Source organism: Poromitra crassiceps (genome assembly GCF_964638095.1).
Source record: "Poromitra crassiceps genome assembly, chromosome: 3".
NCBI lineage: Eukaryota > Metazoa > Chordata > Actinopteri > Beryciformes > Melamphaidae > Poromitra > Poromitra crassiceps.
In genome coordinates, this window is record NC_139625.1 from 63,898,533 (window position 1) to 63,920,892 (window position 22,360).

A 22,360-nucleotide genomic window follows, 5' to 3' on the forward strand; every position below is an offset into this window, starting at 1 on the left:
ACATGAAAAAGTTTGAGAACCACCAATCCTCTATCACATACGCAAGCAGTGGTCAAGGTCAAGATGGAGGGATGGGCTTGTGTGTGCCTGTGTGTGTGTGTGTGTGTGTGTGTGTGTGTGTATCCTCGGGCCGGGGTAGGAAGTGCGTACGTGTGCCTGATCACACTCTATCTATTCTCAAGGGCAGGGGTGCTTGCTTACACTTTTTTCATCGTGGGATCAAACCTTGTAAATGTACTCTCTCCCAGCCAAAAAATATAATGTACTTTCAGGGTTTTCCAATATGCAGACTTTCCCAGTTCATAAGCTAACTGTGGAAAATACACCAACTTTATCAAGCTGTTTCAAAGTGAGATACATTATTTTTAAAGAAATTAGACCTCTAACTAAAGAAATGCAATTATCATACATTTGAAAGGATTAAGGCAACTTAAGTCCTTTATTGTCAAAATTATTGCATTTTTCAGACTGGATGTTCTATATTTCAGAGATTTTCAATGATGAACTTCAGGTGATGACTTTCCCCCCAGAATGTCTACATAGCATTTTGGAATAGTTTGTCAATTCTCAGTTAATTATAATCTGTCTGAAACGGGATTTTGGATCTTATGGTCATTTTCTATACAATGATCGGTTATCATGAGCAACACTTGAGATATTAAAATGTATAATGTTGTACTTTCCTGATCTCTATAAGGAAACTGTGAACTGTAAGATCAGATATGTTTACTTTGAATTTATTTTGTGCAGGACAAAGTTAATCTGCTCTGTCTGTGAGCAGCCACTGGGCTTTACTTCCCCAATCCCCACTGACCACACCAGCCTAGATAGACCTTTAGCGACACCTGGTGGCCAATATTATCAGTCACACTCACACACATTCAACTATTTGACTCGTAATAATTGACATCTCACCAGAACAGAAATGAGCAGTATTTTTGCAATATAGTCAAATATTTCTCAGCTAAGGTGGAGAAGAAAACATTTCATTTTCAGTATCTCAATTACAATTACAATTCATAAATGTTGGGTGGAAACATTTTTCTTTTATTTGGGATATATTTAATTTAATTTTAGTCAGATCATGTCGGTCCATCAGAAGTCATTCTGCCACCTTCCCATCAAGCCAACATAATATGTCGTCTCATCTGTTTGATTGCCTTGAATTATACATTCTGCACACAAAACTACATGTACACACACAGTAGAGGGAACATCATTAAAAACACACACTGAAAGCTAGTGAGGAGTAAATTAAAAAGTGTATTTTGCTGAATGAAAATAGTTAGCATTTGATGCAAAACATGACACACACGCCCAGAAACGCACGCACGCACACACGGTGACTGTTACGGAGGATGTCAGTCATAATGTACAAGGCCTTAGTTGTTTGAGCTTGAGCATGTGTCTCAAACCACACAATGGTGACCTTTCTTCCCTGTGCTGGTCTCAGCTGCACAGCCCAGTCTTTCTCCACACAGCAGCAGCTGGACTTTGCTGCTGCGAAGCTGAATCAGTCCAAACCAGAACCGTCTCAAGTCAAGCTCACAAAATCATTCTTGGCATTTGCTTTAAAGTGCTTGGAGTAGGCCAGATGGTGTCAGGTATGCTGTGAGTCAGAGTCAGAAACACATACTCAGGTCGCTGTGCTAGCGCCTCCTCTGGTCGGTTGGGGCACCTGTTCGGGGTGGAAGGGAACTGGTGGGAATAGCGTGATGCGTGATCTTCCCACATGCTACGTCCTGCTGGTGAAGCTCCCCACTGTCAGGTGAAAATAATTGGTTGGCAACTGCACATGTATTGGAGGAAGCATGTGTGTGTCTACGGCTCTCCCCAGATTGGCAGAGGATGGAACAGTGACCGGGGCAGCATGGGGAATTGGCCAAGTACAATTGGGGAGATAATGGCGAGGAAATCAGGGGAAATAATAATACAAAGAAAAGCATACTCCGTTGAGTTTTAAAGACTTTGCTGTGATTGTCATTGTATCATCTTAATGTGGTAAACCCTACCCACCCAGCTGGTAATCCAAGCAGATCTTGATTGTTTAGACATTAGGATTTTCCTTTAATTGCTGTATTTGATATGTACTGTGTGCGCACAGGACTCTGTGTGCCCAGGGACTACAGATGCAAATTAGCTTTTAGCTATCTCTGGTGCTATATATTTATTGTGTACTGTCCCTGCTTCAATAAACAATACAGATAAAGATAAAACAGCTGAATAAGCAATGCCTTATGTCTAACACAGGCTGGAACACTGGAGTCGGAAAATGAAACAGCTCAAAGCCATGAGCCTTTGCCCTGGCAGTGGCAGCATTTCCTCCTATGCATTCATTGGTGTGTATTCCTGTACATTTTCACTTTATAATTATGTTCACTGAAACGTAAGCATGAGCTGTTCTCTTATTTTAAAACAGTTGATTTTCAGTGTATCATTATGTTCTCTGAAACATAAGCATGAAAAAGCTGTTGTTATTTTCAAACAGCCACCATGACCATCACCACAAATAATACCAGGTAACAAGTTTACCAAACATTTGTTTTGCTCTCAAATTGTCTGTGCCTAGTGCTGATCCTGATGCTGTATCAACATTATCTGTTCACACATCGAAATCATGTTGTTTGAAAACTAACACAACCTGTGTACTGTCATGTAAACAACTAGACCAGATGTATTGGAAAACAACACTATAGTCTTCAGAATTTAAAAGCTGCCGGGTAGTGCAGCGGTAGTCGGTAGATACCCTGCCTACCAACACGCAGGTTCAAGCCCGTGTTGCCTCTGGCTTGGTCGGGTGTCCTTACAGGCACAATCGGCCGTGTCTGCGGGTGGGAAGCCAGATTAGTGTTCTGGTCGCTAGTGCCTCCTCTAGTTGGTCAGGGCGCCTGTTCGGGGGGGAGGGGAACTGGGGGGAATAGTGTCATCCTCCAACACGCTATGACTTGCTCGTACAATTCCTCGCTGCCAGGTGAAAAGAAGCGGCTGGCGACTGCACATGTATCGGAGGAAGCATGTGCTAGTCTACAATTCTCTCCAGATCGGCAGAGGGGGTGGAGCAATGACCGGGACAGCAGGGGGAATTGGCCAAGTACAATTGGGGAGAAAACAGGGGGAAAAGAAAAGAAAAGCTGCTGGCCTGATCTGAAGTGAAGGCTTTGGTTGAATGTGCATTCTCTCACTGTTCTCTTTGAATCCCAAAGTAAACAGCTGTGACTCTGGTTTGATCCTCTGGCCTCCTGCTCGCACACAGTTACTGTGTCTGCTGGTCTGGCGTGGCTTGGCATTCTGCTTTCATCAGTCTCTCCTCTGCCAAATAGTACAAGAAAAAATAAATGTCACACAGTATCTGTCAAACAGTGTGTTAGTTCACTGCTGTTAAACTGGTCACATATACTGTAGACTCAGCTCTCAGTCCTAATCCGTTTCACTACTGTAAGACTGAGAATATTACTATTTAAATATTTTCATAACGTTAGGTGGTGCTGTTGGAAGCCTTGCATCGGAGAACCAATCATGAGCGTTGTGGGCGGGCCTGCTTTCTGGGAGCAGTGACGCTCATGCAGAACCGGTGCTGTTGCGTTTGCGGAGAAACATATGAATCACTTAGAAACAAACATAACCTGTTAATAGGACGTGTTTCATCCGGCCCCGGCGGTTAGAGGTCTTTCCCCCAGCGATAAGCCCGACTCCCGAGGCTAACGTTACAGAGCCTGCTGATGACTCACAGTGGCAAGCGGACCACTTCCGGGTAGGAAAAATTATTGTAAAATAAACAACAGGTATAAACTCTCTTTGCAGCACATCAGTGTCTTGCTCTATATTGGAACTATGAAACATTGCATTGCCGCTACCAAATAAAATTCTAATAATAAATGTAGGCGTGTCTGCTGCCGGCCGTTCTCGCTGGGCTCTGAACCAGATTTGGAACAGTAAATTCCCAGACGTTTGGTGGTTAGGTGGCGCTGCTCACCAAACGTCTGGAAACCGAGACTACATATACTGTAGTATCTGTCAAACAGTGTGTTAGTTCACTGATGTTAAACTGGTCACATATAGTATCTGTCAAACAGTGTGTTAGTTCACTGCTGTTAAACTGGTCACATATAGTATCTGTCAAACAGTGTGTTAGTTCACTGCTGTTAAACTGGTCACATATAGTATCTGTCAAACAGTGTGTTAGTTCACTGCTGTTGGTCACATATAGTATCTGTCAAACAGTGTGTTAGTTCACTGCTGTTAAACTGGTCACATATAGTATCTGTCAAACAGTGTGTTAGTTCACTGCTGTTAAACTGGTCACATATAGTATCTGTCAAACAGTGTGTTAGTTCACTGCTGTTAAAATGGTCACATATAGTATCTGTCAAACAGTGTGTTAGTTCACTGCTGTTAAACTGGTCACAATAGTATCTGTCAAACAGTGTGTTAGTTCACTGCTGTTAAACTGGTCACATATAGTATCTGTCAAACAGTGTGTTAGTTCACTGCTGTTAAACTGGTCACATATAGTATCTGTCAAACAGTGTGTTAGTTCACTGCTGTTAAACTGGTCACATATAGTATCTGTCAAACAGTGTGTTAGTTCACTGCTGTTAAACTGGTCACATATAGTATCTGTCAAACAGTGTGTTAGTTCACTGCTGTTAAACTGGTCACATATAGTATCTGTCACACAGTGTGCTAGTTCACTGCTGTTACAGTAAACTGGTCAACAATGGATAGCAAATCAAAGGATTATATGGCACCAGTATGATTTTGCTTTTAGCATCATTGATACAGGTATCCCCAATGTCTTCTGGCAGAAAATTCCCCCCAACATTGAAATGAGGATTGAGTGTTCCCATCACACCAGTATCAAATACAGTTCAAAAGCATTTAGCAGTTTGCAATTTGACAGATACTAAGAAGCAATCTTTTTTGGCACCGATATTCCATTTTAGTGTCCGAGGGTAGCTAATATCAAACCCACAGGCTATCTGTTCTGAAGGTTTTGCATAGGGTGAAAATGTTATACCTATAGTTATAAGTGAAATATTGTTTTAAATCGATGAGGATTAGAGTTATAGTTTCCCTTGACTCCCTTACATCACTAGGAAGCTGGGTAAAGGCAATACCTGAATGAATGGATGAATGAATGAATGAGTTAGTATCTTGCCTTCTAGTTGTTTCTCCTCTGTAGCAGCACAAATGGCTTTAGTCTCAGCAGTGTCTGTTTATGGATTAATGATAATGGCAGTTAATGGGAATAAATAATAAAATATGTTAGTAAAAATATATTAAAAAGTACAGAAATGACAATATAATGAAATATTGAATGATGTTACATGATAATTAAATAACCTGGTCATATGTAATCAGGTGAAATCATAACAGTAGGCTATCATTTCAATCTTAATGATATACAGGCTTAAAAGATAAATAATACTAATAATAATACTAATAATAATAATAATAATAAGATAATAAATGTATTATGACCAATAACATTGTTAGTGAGTACATATATTTCTGTCTTGCACATTATTAGACAGTAGACAGTGGATAATGCGGAGGAGGGGGGGGGGGGGGGATGGGGACCTCCATACAGGAACAGGCCCCTGACCCAGTTTAACAGTTATAGTTTCAACTTAGAGGCCAGTAAAGATTCATAATCAAAAGCTGGCAGTCAGTTATTTTGTCTCATGTTCATCTTTTGATCTTAAATCCTTATTAATTTGTAGAGGAGTCAGCAGTCAAATGGAGCAAATTTAGCTCACTGTATGTCCCTATTCAGTTCAAACTTTATACTAACTTGTACATTTTAGGTGACTGTACAGTACACTAAAAAGCTGCCGTGATAAATGTTAGTGAAGTAAATGTAGTCAGAGCTATAACGTCCGCTCATAGTAAGATGACAAATAATTGCTGAGAAAAGCAGTACTAACCAATGTTAACCTTCTCTCCATGTGCTTTGTATGAAGCCTTCTCATTTCCTGCAGGAAAACATGACGATTCAAGATGATTAAACCAATATCTCATATATTGGATGCTAATGCTAATGGATATTTGCAGCAGCTTTTGAAACATCAACATCTTGGTGACTTGCCTTTAGCTGATGGGCTTTCAACATTATCCGCACCATCTACTCTGGCTGAGGAAGAGGAGAGGAGAGGAGAGGAGAAGACAAGAGAGGAGAGGAGAAGACAAGAGAGGAGAGGAGAGGAGAGGAGGGGAGAGGAGAGGAGAGAAGAGAAGAGAAGAGAGGAGAGGAGGGGAGAGGAGAGGAGAGGAGAGGAGGGGAGAGAAGAGGAGAGGAGGGGAGAGGAGAGGAGGGGAGAGAAGAGGAGGGGAGAGGAGAGGAGAGGAGGGGAGAGGAGAGGAGGAGAGGGGAGAGGAGAGGAGAGGAGAGGAGAGGAGGAGAGGGGAGAGGAGAGGAGAGGAGAGGAGAGGAGAGGAGAGGAGAGGAGAGGAGAGGAGAGGAGAGGAGAGGAGAGGAGAGGAGAGGAGAGGAGGGGACGGGACGGGACGGGACGGGACGGGACGAGACGGGACGGGACGGGACGGGGAAATGAGTGATTCTGACACCAAAAAGATTAAAAAAAAAGAAAAAAGATGAGGAAACGCTGTAACATAAGAGGCACTGAAAGAAAACTTACCTGGCCTCTCCGGACACTTCCAGAAGTCTATAATGATGGACAACAGGACAGTGATTTTGATATATTACCAGATTTCAGTCTGTGAAAGTTAATGGTGACCTGGACTTTACAAGGCACATATTCAGCAACACGTTTATTTTGAATGCATCAGTGATTTAGGTACCGACCTGCTTCCCATGGCATGGATTCTGCAGGAGAAAAATGCAGGAAGAATATTAGAGAAACCAGTAGAGTACATAATGTAGTACGCAAGCTATCACTGTTTGCTGGGGGGGAAGGAGGGGGGGGGATACAACATAGTATCGCAATATTTTGTGTGGCAATATATTGTATCGCACAAATGCCAAGTATTGCGATACTTTATCATAATACATTCTCAAGTGCATGCAACATTTAGGACAGGTCTTTATGACAGTGTTGGTCAGTCTGTCTGCTTGACAACCCCATTTCACTGCAGTAAAAATGATTAAGGTGAGATGAACAGACAGAAACTTTATTTCATTAGATAAAACAGATGTTGACAAAGTTTTTTCCTTTGGGGACATAATGTGTAGTTGAATTTGTTTTTTTGCAATATTGCAATACTCAATATATCGCAATACTATCGTATCACGGCTTAAGTATCGTGATAATATCGTATCGTGGGGCATCTGGTGATTCCCAGCCCTACTGTTTGCACAGATGAATGAATAGTAGGACATCTGCCAAACTTCAGTTGAGCGAAAGTGAAAGTATGAACAGTAGCTTCAGTTGAGCCAAAGTGAAAGCATGAACAGTAGCTTGAGGGGGACAGGAAGGAAGTAGAAAAGTCAAGTGAGGAGAAGTGGAGCTGTAGAGGAAATGACGCGACTGTTGATGTGTTTTTAAGCCAAACCACAGGTCTTATAGGAAAAACCCACCGTAGGATACTCTGATCCTGCATGAAAGTTGTCCACTCCAGAATAAAGTCACCTAATCTTTGGGTGAAAGTTTAAAATACTGACATTGAAAGGAAAGATGAAGGGCTGTTTTTCAAAGAGTGTTCGGTGAATTTTTCCCTTTAATGTTAAATGTTAAATCACACGTCTCTCCATGTTCACTGCTTGGAAGACTCCTTACCTTTTTCATAGAACCACACACCTGGAAGACAAGAAGAGAATGCTTACAATCCAAGACGGGACTACTAGTATCAATAATGAAAGTAATAAGACTACTGTCTGTTAAAGCAGTCGTTCTCAAACCTTTTCACATCAAGGACCCCTAAACTGTAACAAATAAGACCACGGATCCCATTTGATAAGATTTAGTCCCAGGGTCCCCGATCTAATATTATTTAAACTTTTGTGATGCCCCTTCCACTCTCCTGGTCCTGTCTTGCAGGAGCCTGGTGTTGGGGTCGTTACGCTTGGTTCACACCAAAAGCATCTCAGAAGCAGCGCGTCACATCAGAAGCATCGAGCAGCATCAAGCAGGAGCCTTGTCATTCACATCAGAAGCACTCTGTTTCGCTCCACGCCTCGCTCTGTTTTGCCCCACGCTGCCTTGCCTGCGCTCACAACTTGCATTGACTGAGCGTAGCTACTGCTTACGGCTCGCATGAAAAATAAACCAGACGGCGAAACTATCGCTGCAGCCCGCGTGCAGCATCGCTTCAGTGAGGCGAGGCAATGCGCTGTGGCCGGTGTGATCGGTCTCCCCTGTTAGCAAGGATGCCGAAATGAAACTGCCTCCACGAGGTGTTGCTTCAGCGTAGGATAGGCGTCTGATGTGTTTGGGCTGTTAGGCTGATTGAGTGCACCTGGGCCCGGTGCACTCATAGGTTGAGGCCACGTCTCGTCATAGACGCTGGTTTAGCTGGCTCAGCCTGGCAGGGTGTCAGGGTGGGGTAAAAACCCCCGTTCTATCCATTCAGCAAAGTTAGAATTTAGCTGATAGCCCAGCCCAGGCAGACACGATCGGGGATTTAACCACCGCAGTAAAAGCACATCTGAGCAGACGTCTTGTGTTCTGCTCTAGAACCCCCAAACATGTAGTTTAGAGCCGCAGCACCGTCTTTTGGTGAGTCAGCCCATGAGATATATGGGCGGTTTTACCCCACGCGCGCCAGCCGTTTAACATTTAAAAAAAACTCTCTCGTAACGGGACAAGCCCCGTCTTTTATTGTCACACGAACACCACAACACATGCATGCGGCCACAACACACTCATGCTGACGGTGGCCGGTGAAAAGTGTCCTCTGCATTTAACCCATCCAGGCATGTCCTTTCCTCCGGGGGGCAGGCCAGGAGCAGTGGTCGCTTTCTCGTACAGCGCCCGGTAGGGATGGGAATCGAGAACCGGTTCTTGTTGAGAACCGGGTCCCAGTGGATCGATTCCTTGGAATCGTTAGCCAACGTCCTGAACGATTCCACTATCGATTCCATGCGCGATGACGTCACACGCTGCGACACGCACGCAACGCAGCCTTGTTTTGTTTCCAGCCACCATGGCTCTAGGCAGAAGCAAAACGATGACCACAGTGCCACTTGCAATGCTTGCAAAACCTCTATTTCGTCAAAGGGGGGAAATACTAGCAATATGCAGAAACATTTGTCCACACAGCATGCAATAATTTTGGAGGAATGTCACGTTTTTGATGTGCTACGGAGTGACGATAACGCGGCTAACAGCAGCGCGGCTAACGTTAGCGCGTCATCTGTTAATATGGAGAGTAAACTCCTCCAGACCCTGTCTATTGTGTAAACCAGATTTCACCAATACTCCATTTCCATCCATTTAATTGAGAGGATGATGACGTTCAGAGTCAGACTGGTTCAGGGGCTGGTAGTCGCTTTGGGTCAGAGGCTGCAGCGAGTACTTCTTGTGCAGCTCTAGGCTAGAGCATCTAGCCCCTCCATTCACCCAGGCAGGGAAGAGTAAAATGACCGAGGCGAAGGTAAACGAATGTCCCCGAGCAGTGACTAAGTTTGTCTGACATGCCAGCTAAAGTAAAATGTCCAAAGTTGCATGTTGTCATTCTAACCACTAGTTCTGTTTCATTCATTCCCACTATATATTTTCTATAGGGAGATGACAAAGATGCTCAACCCAAAATACAAACCCCCAAACAGAGCCAGTTTAACAGACACACTGATCCCTGCTTGGTATGGGATTGAAAAGAGCAATCTGATCTCAGAGCTGAATAATAATACATAATTATAATAATAATAATCTAAAAGAAAATGAATGTTAATAAACCCGTTTGTACTCTTTTTTTTTCCCCCCTTGCCCAATGAGAATCGATAAGAGAATCGATAAGGAATCGGATCGATAAGCAGAATCGAAAATGGAATCGGAATCGCTAAAATCTTATCAATTCCCATCCCTAGCGCCCGGGGACCAACTTCGGGTGTTGTCGTCACTGGTCGGATGACGATGACGATCTGATCTTCTGCATGTTTTTAGTGGGGGGGGGGGGGGGGGGGGGTTATATACGGAGGAACCCCCTGGGGGAGCACGGGGAGAACATGCAAACTCCACACAGAGACGACGAGATACCCCACCTGGGCAGTAGGCACTGAAGATATGGGGGGGAACACAACCACAGCGCCCACAGTGTCCCAGGCGAGAATCGAACTCAGGACCTTCTGACTGTGAGGTGACAGCTCTACCACTGAGCCACCGTGCCCCCGTGTGGGCGTTCCCATGCGGACTGTCTCTATTGGGCGTAGAGTAGAAGACCTTCAGACCATTCAGTCTCTCTACCTCCTCACTGATGCACCTTTTGTTCTGTTCATCTGTTTAATGTAGTTTGTGTTGTCAAGTTATTTTCCCTTAGTTTTAGTTAAAACATTGTCTAAACTTTTACTTTGGTGTATGACTCCCCTAATTTGTTACTTCCTTGAGCCGGGTTGTAACATATGAGGGGAGTCATACACCAAAGTAAAAGTCAAAACAATAATTTCTTAAATAAAATCAAGGGAAAATAACTAGACAACACAAACTACATTAAACAGATGGAACAAAAGATGCATGGGTGAGGAGGGAGAGAGACTGAAGGTCTTCGAGTACACTGGTCCCAGGTGCACTTAATCAGCCTAACAACCCCAACACCAGGCTCCTGCAAGAAGGGGGCCAGGAGAGTGGGAGGTCACACGTTGAGATGTTTTATCAGAAAGTGTATGAAACTCATGACCAAATAGGCATACATTCTGTCATTGTCTTACTTATGTTTGAAATAGTTTTTTTTTTGCTGGCGACCCCCTGGAACCCCCTCAAGAACCACTGGGAGTAACCTCAACCCCATTTTGAGAACCACTGTGTTAAAGGCACATATCTGTTTGATACAAATACATGCATTTTAATGATAAATATTAATTCTGTACAAGTAAATACAGTATATCTTAACTTCCCACCTGTTTTGCATCTGTGTATACAAATGGGCACCAGTACTAGTACTAGCAGGGCGACGAAGACTATGATCCCTTTTTTCAGTGCAACGGGCATCCCTGTACCTGGATCTGGACCTGTAGTTAAAAAAAATGTTCCAAAGAATTATGGGCACAGTTATTCTATACAATTAATTATGCTTATGTTTAGGTATATCAAGTGTCAGAAGACTTTTAGCCATTTGATGTCTCAGTGAGAAGTGCACTGCAAAAAATGACTTATATTCAGGTTTGACAATTTAGTAGTTAATAAAACAATTCAAATAATTCAAATAACACCCATGTTAAAACTAAGTGGAATATTGCTTACAAAATCAATAAAACTCATAACAGGGGTACATTAAATGTGTGAAAGTGAGGTAACTCACCAGAATGGTACAAGGGGTTGCTGATGCGTTCGCTGTGCTCATAACTGACCGGGTTCTTCAGTGAACAGCTGATCCATCTCTCCAGAGAATACTCCTCCTTTAAAATGAGAGTAATAGATTAAGATCAAAGCTCAACCAATAAGTAAATTATAAGCTAAAAACCAATTACTCATAGGGGTGGTATGGCTCGCACTGTCGATCAGTCGGTCGCTCTGTTCACCACTTAATGGTCACATGGTGTGAAAGTCTTCCACTTAAAATCAGATTCTTAGACTCAGTCTTGTATAATGTTCTCACTTGCTTACCCCAAAAACCCCTTCTATTCTAAACGTCCCTCCGCAGAGACATTTATGTGCACCTTCACATGACTACAATTCAAACTTCAGCCAACCTGCTGCCCAGATTAGCTAATTGGAAGCATTTAAAAACCATACAGATCTCACCACACTGTAATGTTCTGTTGAGAGGAATTTCTTCAACAGATGTACCAGCCAATGCTGCTACCAAAGCAATACACATTCTCATTCTGTCAGTCATTCCCAGGTCAGGTTTCCCATCATAGCCCTGATGTCTTTTCCATTACTTTCCATAACTGTGTCAGAGCTTCAGTGACCTGAATTTATTTGATTCCTTTCTGATTTGTAAATGTTTTTAAAATGTAAAAGGCCTAAAGGGCTAAATAGTCTGGTGGCCATTATATTTGGACTTGCTGTGGAGAAAAACAACTGAAATTCACCAACTAATGCCGTGAATACGTGAAACAAGTTGGAAAATACATTCTGGTGTGTTCCTGTAACGTGACCCATTATATTTCCTCATATTCCCTAACTTCCCCAGAGAATTTATCAAAATCCATGACTTTCCCTGTCTGGAATACACATCTCAGAATTCCACAATATTCCAGAATCCAATGTCCAATGGGCATTCATTAACTCACACATGGAAAGAAAGAAACACAGCAACAACAACAAAAAAGACAGGACAACACGCACGCACGCACGCGCACACACACACACACACACACACACTCTCCATCACCAGAATCACCATACTGTATACCTTTGTAATATTGCGTTGCTTGGGTAATGGGGACAGATCCACGTCACCTTTCCTCCAGCCGTAGGTGACTGGATCAGCACCTCTGGTGTCTCCATCACAGGTCAGATTGCAGACGGTCAAGTCACACAATGCAGAGATGGTGGGTTTAGGGACAGGAGCTGTTAGTGAGAGGAGGAAACGGCTATTACAATCATGATGGCTCTCTGTTTTTCTTGATTGCTCTGTTTCCATGCAATCAGATTGAAAAAGAAACAGACCCATAGACACACTCCTACTTTTTTTCATGTAATGTGCACTTAACATTAAGAAACATGTAACACGAAGGGGGGTTTGGACACAAGTGAGGTCTCTAGACCATAGTTCTAGCAGAAGGCCATTCGTGCATAATCTAATCCGATCACCCCTGACGTCAATCAAGTTCTAGTATGACGTGGTCAGTCAAAGTCTTAGTATGACGTCCGTAATGACGTCAGATATGACGTCAGTTAATTCTCATATATATAGCAAGGGTTCTACGTCACCTCTCTCTCTCTGGCCGATCATAACAGCAGCAGCTCACAGCAGTCCATCTCCCTTGAGCCCTCCTCCGGAGCGTTGTTTTGCACCATATCCGGAGACCGAATCAGCACCCTCAAGCCTTCTCTACCCGTGGAAATCCAACGCAGATATTCCCCGCATATTCCTCAACGCTTCCCACTCCATTCCCGGCATGTCGAGCTCCGAGCCAGAGCAGTCCATGGACAGCGACAGCAGCTCAGCCAACGAGACCCCGTTCCAGATCGGCCACGGTGCGTTCTTGCTTTCCGAGACGTCTGATGAAGACGTTGGCGAAGCGGCCGGACCACAGGCCGCCAACGCAGCCACGATGAAAAGGCCCGGCGCGCGTTCCCGTGGCATGGGGCGCGCCACTGCGACGGCCCTTGGAAGGAAAGCAGATGACGAAGTGCCGCGTGCGCCCGGTCGCCCAAGAACGCGTGCGAGCGTGCCAGAGGGGGAGGCCGCTCGGCGTGGACGTGCGAGAGGCCGCGGACGAAGATCAGCAGAGGCAGCCGCTCCGAGAGCGGGGAGACGCCGGGGAAATACAGGCCGTGGGGCCACCGCGAGACGCCATGTCCTTCCTGGCCGCACTGACCTCCAGGCCGCCGCCAAGGAAGCGGAAACGGCACCATTCGCAGCTCCGCCGAGCCGACAGCGGTCGTCAAGAGCCATTCTGCTGTCCCTGCTAGATGCTAGCAGATCAGTGGATGCTCGTCTGAGGGCCCTGGAAACCCCCCCCCCTTTCCTCCCACGTTCGCCACAGCCCAGCCAGTGCAGCAGCCGATCCCGCCCCCGCCCACGCAGCAAGCCGACGTGCTCCTCACCACCGCCCAACCCGCCCAGACGAACACCCTGGCGTCCGCCACGCCCGCCATCTCATTTGGTATGCCTTTTGTTTCTCCCTGTGCCGATGTGTCTCCCAGGTTGAGATCCCAGATTTTGAAGGGCAGAGACATCAATTTAGTTAGCATACTCCTGCGCCCACCCCCGCTCCCGCTGCCCGCAAAGGACCCGCCCCCCACCAAACAAGAAATATTGATTTACATTGCTTTGAAAACACCACATGTACTGTAGGTGTCCCTCGTGTTTGATTAAATAAAGCGAGTTGATCGACAATCTACCCGGTCTGCGATCCGATCATCCCATCTTTAAACGCCCACTAATAACAATAGTAATAACACAAAAAAGGGCCAAGCCGGGAACCCCTAAGCCACTAAGTCACCAACCCCTAAGTCATCCCCTAAGCCACCAAGTCACCAACCCCTAAGTCATCCCCTAAGCCACTAAGTCACCAACCCCTAAGTCATCCCCTAAGCCACTAAGTCACCAACCCTAAGTCATCCAAGTCCAGCGCCAAGTCGGGAAGTCACTAAGTCACCGAGGCCAAGCTGGGAACCCCTAAGCCACTAAGTCACCAACCCCTAAGCCACCAAGTCACCAACCCCTAAGTCATCCACTAAGCCACTAAGTCACCAACCCCTAAGCCACCAAGTCACCAACCCCTAAGTCATCCCCCAAGCCACTAAGTCACCAACCCCTAAGTCACCCCCTAAGCCACTAAGTCACCAACCCCTAAGTCATCCCCTAAGCCACTAAGTCACCAACCCCTAAGTCATCCCCTAAGCCACTAAGTCACCAACCCCTAAGCCATCCCCTAAGCCACTAAGTCACCAACCCCTAAGCCATCCCCTAAGCCACCAAGTCACCAACCCCTAAGCCATCCCCTAAGCCACTAAGTCACCAACCCCTAAGTCACCCCTAAGCCACTAAGTCACCAACCCCTAAGTCATCCCCTAAGCCACTAAGTCACCAACCCCCCTAAGCCACTAAGTCACCAACCCCTAAGCCATCCCCTAAGCCACCAAGTCACCAACCCCTAAGTTCATCCCCCAAGCCACTAAGTCACCAACCCCTAAGTCACCCCCTAAGCCACTAAGTCACCAACCCCCCTAAGCCACTAAGTCACCAACCCCTAAGCCATCCCCTAAGCCACCAAGTCACCAACCCCTAAGTTCATCCCCCAAGCCACTAAGTCACCAACCCCTAAGTCACCCCCTAAGCCACTAAGTCACCAACCCCTAAGCCACCAAGTCACCAACCCCTAAGTCATCCCCCAAGCCACTAAGTCACCAACCCCTAAGTCACCCCCTAAGCCACTAAGTCACCAGCCCCTAAGCCACCAAGTCACCAACCCCTAAGCCATCCCCCAAGCCACTAAGTCACCAACCCCTAAATCACCCCCTAAGCCACTAAGTCACCAACCCCTAAGTCATCCCCTAAGCCACTAAGTCACCAACCCCTAAGTCATCCCCTAAGCCACTAAGTCACCAACCCCTAAGCCATCCCCTAAGTCACTAAGTCACCTACCCCTAAGTCACTAAGTCACCAACCCCTAAGTCATCCTAACTCCTGGAAACAATCTACTCCCCATGGCTCGCTACATCAGGCTCAGGCCTCAGACTGGCCCCAGCGCCAAGTTGGGAAGCCACTAAGTCACCCAGGCCAAGTCGGGTCACCAACCCCTAAGTCATCCAAGTCCAGCGCCCAGTCGGGAAATCTCTAAGTCACCCAGGCCAAGTTGGGAACCCCTAAGTCACTAAGTCACCAACCCCTAAGTCATCCAGCACCTCAAGAGGACGCTCCAGCTGGTCTTCATCAGCTCTCCAGCTACACCCGCCCGGAGCAGGCGGCCATACCGCGGCCCAAAGAACCCTCCTTCCTCAATCGGCGAGCATGGCAACAAACAGTGTCCCGGGCTCCGTGCCAAAATGTCTCGTTGGTGGTGGCTCCCCGAAAAGCACAGCGCCCAGTAGGCGCAGTAAATCTCCCGGATCATTTTTGGGGGAGAGAGAGAGTCGAGAGAGAGAGTCAGGGTCAGTCAGAAGGCCAAGTCGTGCGGCGCGCAAGGCCCGACCGAGCTGGGAAGCGCCAGCCGCAACGCAAGTAGGGGGGTCAAGATCGAAGGCCCGACCGAGTTGGGAAGCGCCAGCCGCAAGTAGCCATAAGTCGTTAAAAGGTCGAAGGCCAGAAAAGTACAATCAACTACCGGTGCCCGCAGATCTCAATTAACCTCCGGTAATCAGATCTTCCTTTTGGGGGATCTCCTAGCCTAAGCAGATGCCCTCCTCTTGCCTCAAGAGCAGCGCCACTGGCTAATGGAGTCATGCGCCAAAGCATTTGCCATGCATGCCGATTGCTAAATAAAGTTTGTTAAATCCTACGAACTGGCCTCTCATGATTGAAGTGAGGTCTCTAGACCATAGTTCTAGCAGAAGGCCATTCGTGCATAATCTAATCCGATCACCCCTGACGTCAATCAAGTTCTAGTATGACGTGGTCAGTCAAAGTCTTAGTATGACGTCCGTAATGACGTCAGATATGACGTCAGTTAATTCTCATATATATAGCAAGGGTTCTACGTCACCTCTCTCTCTCTGGCCGATCATAACAGCAGCAGCTCACAGCAGTCCATCTCCCTTGAGCCCTCCTCCGGAGCGTTGTTTTGCCCCACCCACCTCCCCAGTCCGCCACCAACGAGTCGTGACTCCTGATCCCCCACGGGGGGGGGGGATCTCCTAGCCTAAGCAGATGCCCTCCTCTTGCCTCAAGAGCGCCCTCCTCTTGCCTCAAGAGCAGCGCCACTGGCTAATGGAGTCATGCGCCCTCCTCTTGCCTCAAGAGCAGCGCCACTGGCTAATGGAGTCATGCGCCAAAGCATTTGCCATGCATGCCGATTGCTAAATAAAGTTTGTTAAATCCTACGAACTGGCCTCTCATGATTGAACCAATGTTAATACCGAGTTGTGGAAACAACACACAACTTCACATCAAACTGCCAACATAACAAACTTACAGATGACTTGGAGGTCAGTCTTTCTGGTGACTTTGTTGTTGATCTCTACTGTGTACCATCCATTCATCCAAAAGGCCAATCCTCTGATCGTCAGCACTCCAGTTGTAATGTTCAGGTCACTGCTATCTTCAAATAAGCATCAACATGGTTAGATTTAGCTTCTCAACACAGTTCTTAACTGTTATCTGAAGAAAATGTCATAAACCTCTCATTGGTTAGGGTTTGGTCTAGGGGTGTCAAAATTAATCGTATAATCGATGCATCGCGATGCGGACGTGTGATTTGAATCGGATCGAATCATTAACAGATGAATCGTTGAATCGTTTATCTTTAAATTTCTGTTGACATTCAGAATTGAAAGCACTTTCTAAGTAAAAAAAGGACTTGATATTTATCTGACTGCTTGTATTAATTGATGAAAAAGTAGCCATGTGCAGTAATAATATAGAAAATTGAGGATTTGATACTTGGGGCTGCAATACTTTGAGCTGTATCGAGATGCATCGTGATGCATCGTGGAATCGAATCGAATCGAATCGTTGACAGATTAATCGTAATCGAATCGAATTGTGAGGCCAGTGAAGATTCACAGCCCTAGTTTGGTCATGGTTAAATTAGAAAAGTACCGTATTCATCTGAAACTGTGTACAGGGATTATGGTGGAGGGAAGATCCCGGCTAAACCACATTTACATTTTAAAGAGGTTTTTCTTATTTGAAAACGTTGAGTTACATTGCAACGGTTGGATATTACAGTTATGGTCAGGCAAGTCAAACCACTTGGTTATGTTTAGGCAAGTCAAACCACTTGGTTATGGTTAGGCAAGTCAAACCACTTGGTTATGGTTAGGCAAGTAAAACCACTTGGTTATGTTTAGGCAAGTAAAACAACTTGGTTATGTTTAGGCAAGTAAAACAACTTGGTTATGTTTAGGCAAGTAAAACAACTTGGTTATGGTTAGGCAAGTCAAACCACTTGGTTATGTTTAGGCAAGTAAAACAACTTGGTTATGTTTAGGCAAGTAAAACAACTTGGTTATGTTTAGGCAAGTAAAACCACTTGGTTATGTTTAGGCAAGTAAAACAACTTGGTTATGTTTAGGCAAGTAAAACAACTTGGTTATTGTTAGGCAAGTCAAACCACTTGGTTATGGTTAGGCAAGTAAAACCACTTGGTTATGTTTAGGCAAGTAAAACAACTTGGTTATGTTTAGGCAAGTAAAACAACTTGGTTATGGTTAGGCAAGTCAAACCACTTGGTTATGGTTAGGCAAGTCAAACCACTTGGTTATGGTTAGGCAAGTAAAACAACTTGGTTATGGTTAGGCAAGTAAAACAACTTGGTTATGTTTAGGCAAGTCAAATCACTTGGTTATGTTTAGGCAAGTAAAACCACTTGGTTATGTTTAGGCAAGTAAAACAACTTGGTTATGTTTAGGCAAGTAAAACAACTTGGTTATGGTTAGGCAAGTAAAACAACTTGGTTATGTTTAGGCAAGTAAAACAACTTGGTTATGGTTAGGCAAGTAAAACAACTTGGTTATGTTTAGGCAAGTCAAACCACTTGGCTATGGTTAGGCAAGTCAAACCACGTGGTTATGGTTAGGCAAGTAAAACCACTTGGTTATGGTTAGGCAAGTCAAACCACTTGGTTATGGTTAGGCAAGTAAAACAACTTGGTTATGGTTAGGCAGGTCAAACCACTTGGTTATGGTTAGGCAAGTCAAACCACTTGGTTATGGTTAGGCAAGTAAAACAACTTGGTTATGGTTAGGCAAGTCAAACCACTTGGTTATGGTTAGGCAAGTAAAACAACTTGGTTATATTTAGGCAACTAAAACAACTTGGTTATGTTTAGGCAAGTCAAACCACTTGGTTATGGTTAGGCAAGTCAAACCACTTGGTTATGGTTAGGCAAGTAAAACAACTTGGTTATGGTTAGGCAAGTCAAACCACTTGGCTATGTTTAGGCAAGTCAAATCACTTGGTTATGTTTAGGCAAGTCAAACCACTTGGTTATGGTTAGGCAAGTCAAACCACTTGGTTATGGTTAGGCAAGTAAAACAACTTGGTTATGTTTAGGCAACTAAAACAACTTGGTTATGTTTAGGCAAGTCAAACCACTTGGTTATGGTTAGGCAAGTCAAACCACTTGGTTATGGTTAGGCAAGTAAAACAACTTGGTTATGGTTAGTAGGGCTGTCACGATTCCTCGAGTACCTCGAATAACTCGAATAATTAAAATGATCGAGGCCAAAATGATTCGCCTCGACACGGCATTTAGAGAGTAGAGATTGTGTTTCTCACGGACGCTTACTGGTGTGGCACAGCGCTCTTCCAGTGTAAACATATGGGTGTAAACACGTGAGAACACATGATCGCAGACAGACCAGAGAGGCAGAGCTAATAGCGAGCGGACCCCGCAAAATGGAACGAGGCGGCGGAGAAAGCAGACAGGAGGAGCCGGGAAGGGAAGAACCAGGGCCGACAAAGCGACCGAAACTGTCTAAAGTGTGGGACCATTTCACGCTGAAAAAGGACACAAACTCAGTGGTGTGCAAGTACTGTAACGATACTTGCATATCACAACAGTACCTCGTCAATGCTTCAGCACCTGAACCGTAAACATCCAGTCTACGCATCCACCAGCGCATCTACGTCGAGCGGAGCAAAGTAACGTAACGTTAACTATACACAACGCTAATGTAAATGTATGCTAATGATTGCTACTTGATATTAAGACTAGTAGTAGTTGTGCTGCTGGCTTGCCACGTTGCCAATATGACTATTAGTAACTGCATTCACGCTGCATTTTTTTGATGTGGCTTGCCGTTTTCTGTGAGAAATACAAAGCTCAACCTAACGTTAACGTTAGTGGCTAATTTAACAGCGTTGTGTGTGTGTGTGTGATCACACTAGCCTATTGGTGTGTGAGAGAGAAAGAGAGAGTGAGTGTGTGTGAGAGAGAAAGAGCAGCAATATGCGAAGTTGCCTCATGCAGCTGTAAGGTAAATGAAGGATGTAAACTAGCTAGTAAGCCATTCATTCATATTATTTAACGGTTGCTGTACACTGGAAGAACTCAAACGTCAGGTTGAAAAGATGAATGGTGCCACTGCCAGTTCTATGCAATTTAAAAATAAAAATGTTGTTTTTTCTAAGAAAGAAACCAATGTAGTTGTTTATTTGAAGAGATTTATCTTATTTTTTGGTGTATATTTACGATAAGCCTTTGAAAACACAAAAAAGGGTTCTTATCCGATTACTCGATTAATCGATGGATTATTCGGTAGAATACTCGATTACTAAAATAATCGATAGTTGCAGCACTAATGGTTAGGCAAGTCAAACCACTTGGTTATGGTTAGGCAAGTCAAACCACTTGGTTATGGTTAGGCAAGTAAAACAACTTGGTTATGGTTAGGCAAGTCAAACCACTTGGTTATGGTTAGGCAAGTAAAACAACTTGGTTATGTTTAGGCAACTAAAACAACTTGGTTATGTTTAGGCAAGTCAAACCACTTGGTTATGGTTAGGCAAGTCAAACCACTTGGTTATGGTTAGGCAAGTAAAACAACTTGTTATGGTTAGGCAAGTCAAACCACTTGGCTATGGTTAGGCAAGTAAAACAACTTGGTTAAGGTTAGGCAAGTACTGTACAACAACTTGGATAAGAAAACCATGGCGTTCCCTGATATCATTAAAATATTTGGGTTGGGTCATGAGGCCTCTCATTATTATTCCAAAATATTCTGCCAAGCTACTACACTTTCAACAGCACTATGTATGATTTGGGAGACAGATTTAAAGCTCTTGTTTAATGAATTAGAATGGAACAGGATATGCCAAATTCCTCGTTCAATTTAAAATCCTCAATCGCTTCTATTGCACACCTTCTAGAGCAGTGATCCTCACTATTTCTTCGATGAGAGCCGCACTGGCAGGACAAAGTCAATAGGAGAGGCACTTTTACCGCAAAACACCAAAAGCCACCCCAACCAAGCACATCTGCCTACCATTTTTTTGTGTTTTATTGTTTTCCACACACACACACACACACACACACACACACACACACACACACACACACACACACACACACACACACACATATACCAGTTTCCCCTAGAAAATCTTTCAGGTCTGCAGGGATTTTGAAACGTACCCCGACCGCAACGGTGGGGGCCGTCGCTGGCGACGCTAAAGTTTTAGTTAACCTGTTCACATCTATGTTCGCAATGGCATCCCAAGTATCATCATACTATTATGGGATGCGATGCGAACAGTTGTATTATTGGACATGCGTTTCCCAGGCAACGACACACATTGACACGTTTTGGAACTGCGCTGCACGCTGGCACAATACTCCTAAAAGCAAAATGCTTATTGTTTTGAATGATTTGGCACCTTCTATTACTGTCAACACCAGTATTGTTGTATTGTAATAATATGCCATGAAGGTGTATTGACATTTTGGGGAGAGGAGGAGGGAAAAAATCTAAAAGAAAAAAATCTAAAAAAATAAATCTAAAAAAAAAAAAAAAAAATGCAATTTCTTAGAGCCGCCAACTAAAGCTTCGAGAGCCGCCAGCGTCTCGTGAGCCGCGAAATGAGGAACTAGGTTCAAATCTAGACTATCAATTAGGTCTTAAAAACACAGTGGATTCCTGGAAATGCCAGAGTTCAGAAGCTACATTACTTCATGCTCTTTGGCAATGCCCTAAGATACAGAACTTCTGGGAACAAGTTCATAAAGGTATAAAAGAGACGACTAGCAATGCCTTTGAGTTTTCTCCCAGGTTGTCTGTGTTGGGTGACCCTGAAAGACTGTGAATGCAGAACAGATCCAAACGGCCGTAATGGTGGGTAGACAGGCTTTACTGAGGGGACGGAAAAAGACAGAAGTGGTTCATATAACTTGAAAAGGTGGCCTCATATTAACATCTCTTCTATAGAAAGACTGACAGACTGGAAGATTACACTTTAAAACGGGGAAAATACCATTTATACAGTATCTCTATGAGGACAGATAATGTTGTAGGCTATCCAATGTATGTTTACGCTCCATTGGTATATACTGTATTATAATTTATATTGTTTATTTGTCTATTATTTTTTTATTTTTTTATTAATATTATCTTTGGCTGTCTCCCTCTTAGATCTGTTACACTGTAACAGATCTAAGAGGGAGACAGGCAGACATTTCAAGATCCCGCGGATACCCTGTAACTGTTACAGGGTATCCTGTAACTGTTACAGGGTATCCGCGGGATCTTGAAATGTCTTAAAAGTTGATAATCGGAAACATTACCCCCCGGTGGAGATGTTTATAAATATTGTAAATCAGTTACATCAAATGGAGCAGCTGACTTATAGTCTGAGGCTACAAAAAGAAAAAGGGGAAACTCTTTGGAGTAAATGGACACTTTTCCTGATCCATAGGGAGTGACTTTTGCTAATATTCTAGCTGATACAACTAACATTGGTTGGCCCACGGTAA

The 22,360-nt window shown here is 44.4% G+C and overlaps 1 protein-coding gene across 1 annotated transcript in view; it reads right to left on the reverse strand.

Moving 5' to 3' along the window:
- Positions 1 to 950: 950 nt before the first annotated feature.
- LOC310773598 (uncharacterized protein) overlaps positions 951 to 22,360 on the reverse strand; it is a 31,016-nt gene continuing 9,606 nt past the window's right edge. Inside the window, exons 3-13 of the mRNA XM_083633509.1 lie at positions 16,862 to 16,987; positions 12,472 to 12,629; positions 11,413 to 11,509; positions 11,012 to 11,122; positions 7,737 to 7,757; positions 6,806 to 6,826; positions 6,639 to 6,665; positions 6,089 to 6,133; positions 5,928 to 5,975; positions 5,159 to 5,212; positions 951 to 3,309 (exon numbers count right to left, since the gene is read on the reverse strand). Coding sequence (XP_083489635.1) covers positions 3,254 to 3,309; positions 5,159 to 5,212; positions 5,928 to 5,975; positions 6,089 to 6,133; positions 6,639 to 6,665; positions 6,806 to 6,826; positions 7,737 to 7,757; positions 11,012 to 11,122; positions 11,413 to 11,509; positions 12,472 to 12,629; positions 16,862 to 16,987 — 764 coding nt within the window. The 3' untranslated portion in view covers positions 951 to 3,253. The remainder of the gene's footprint in view (positions 3,310 to 5,158; positions 5,213 to 5,927; positions 5,976 to 6,088; positions 6,134 to 6,638; positions 6,666 to 6,805; positions 6,827 to 7,736; positions 7,758 to 11,011; positions 11,123 to 11,412; positions 11,510 to 12,471; positions 12,630 to 16,861; positions 16,988 to 22,360) is intronic.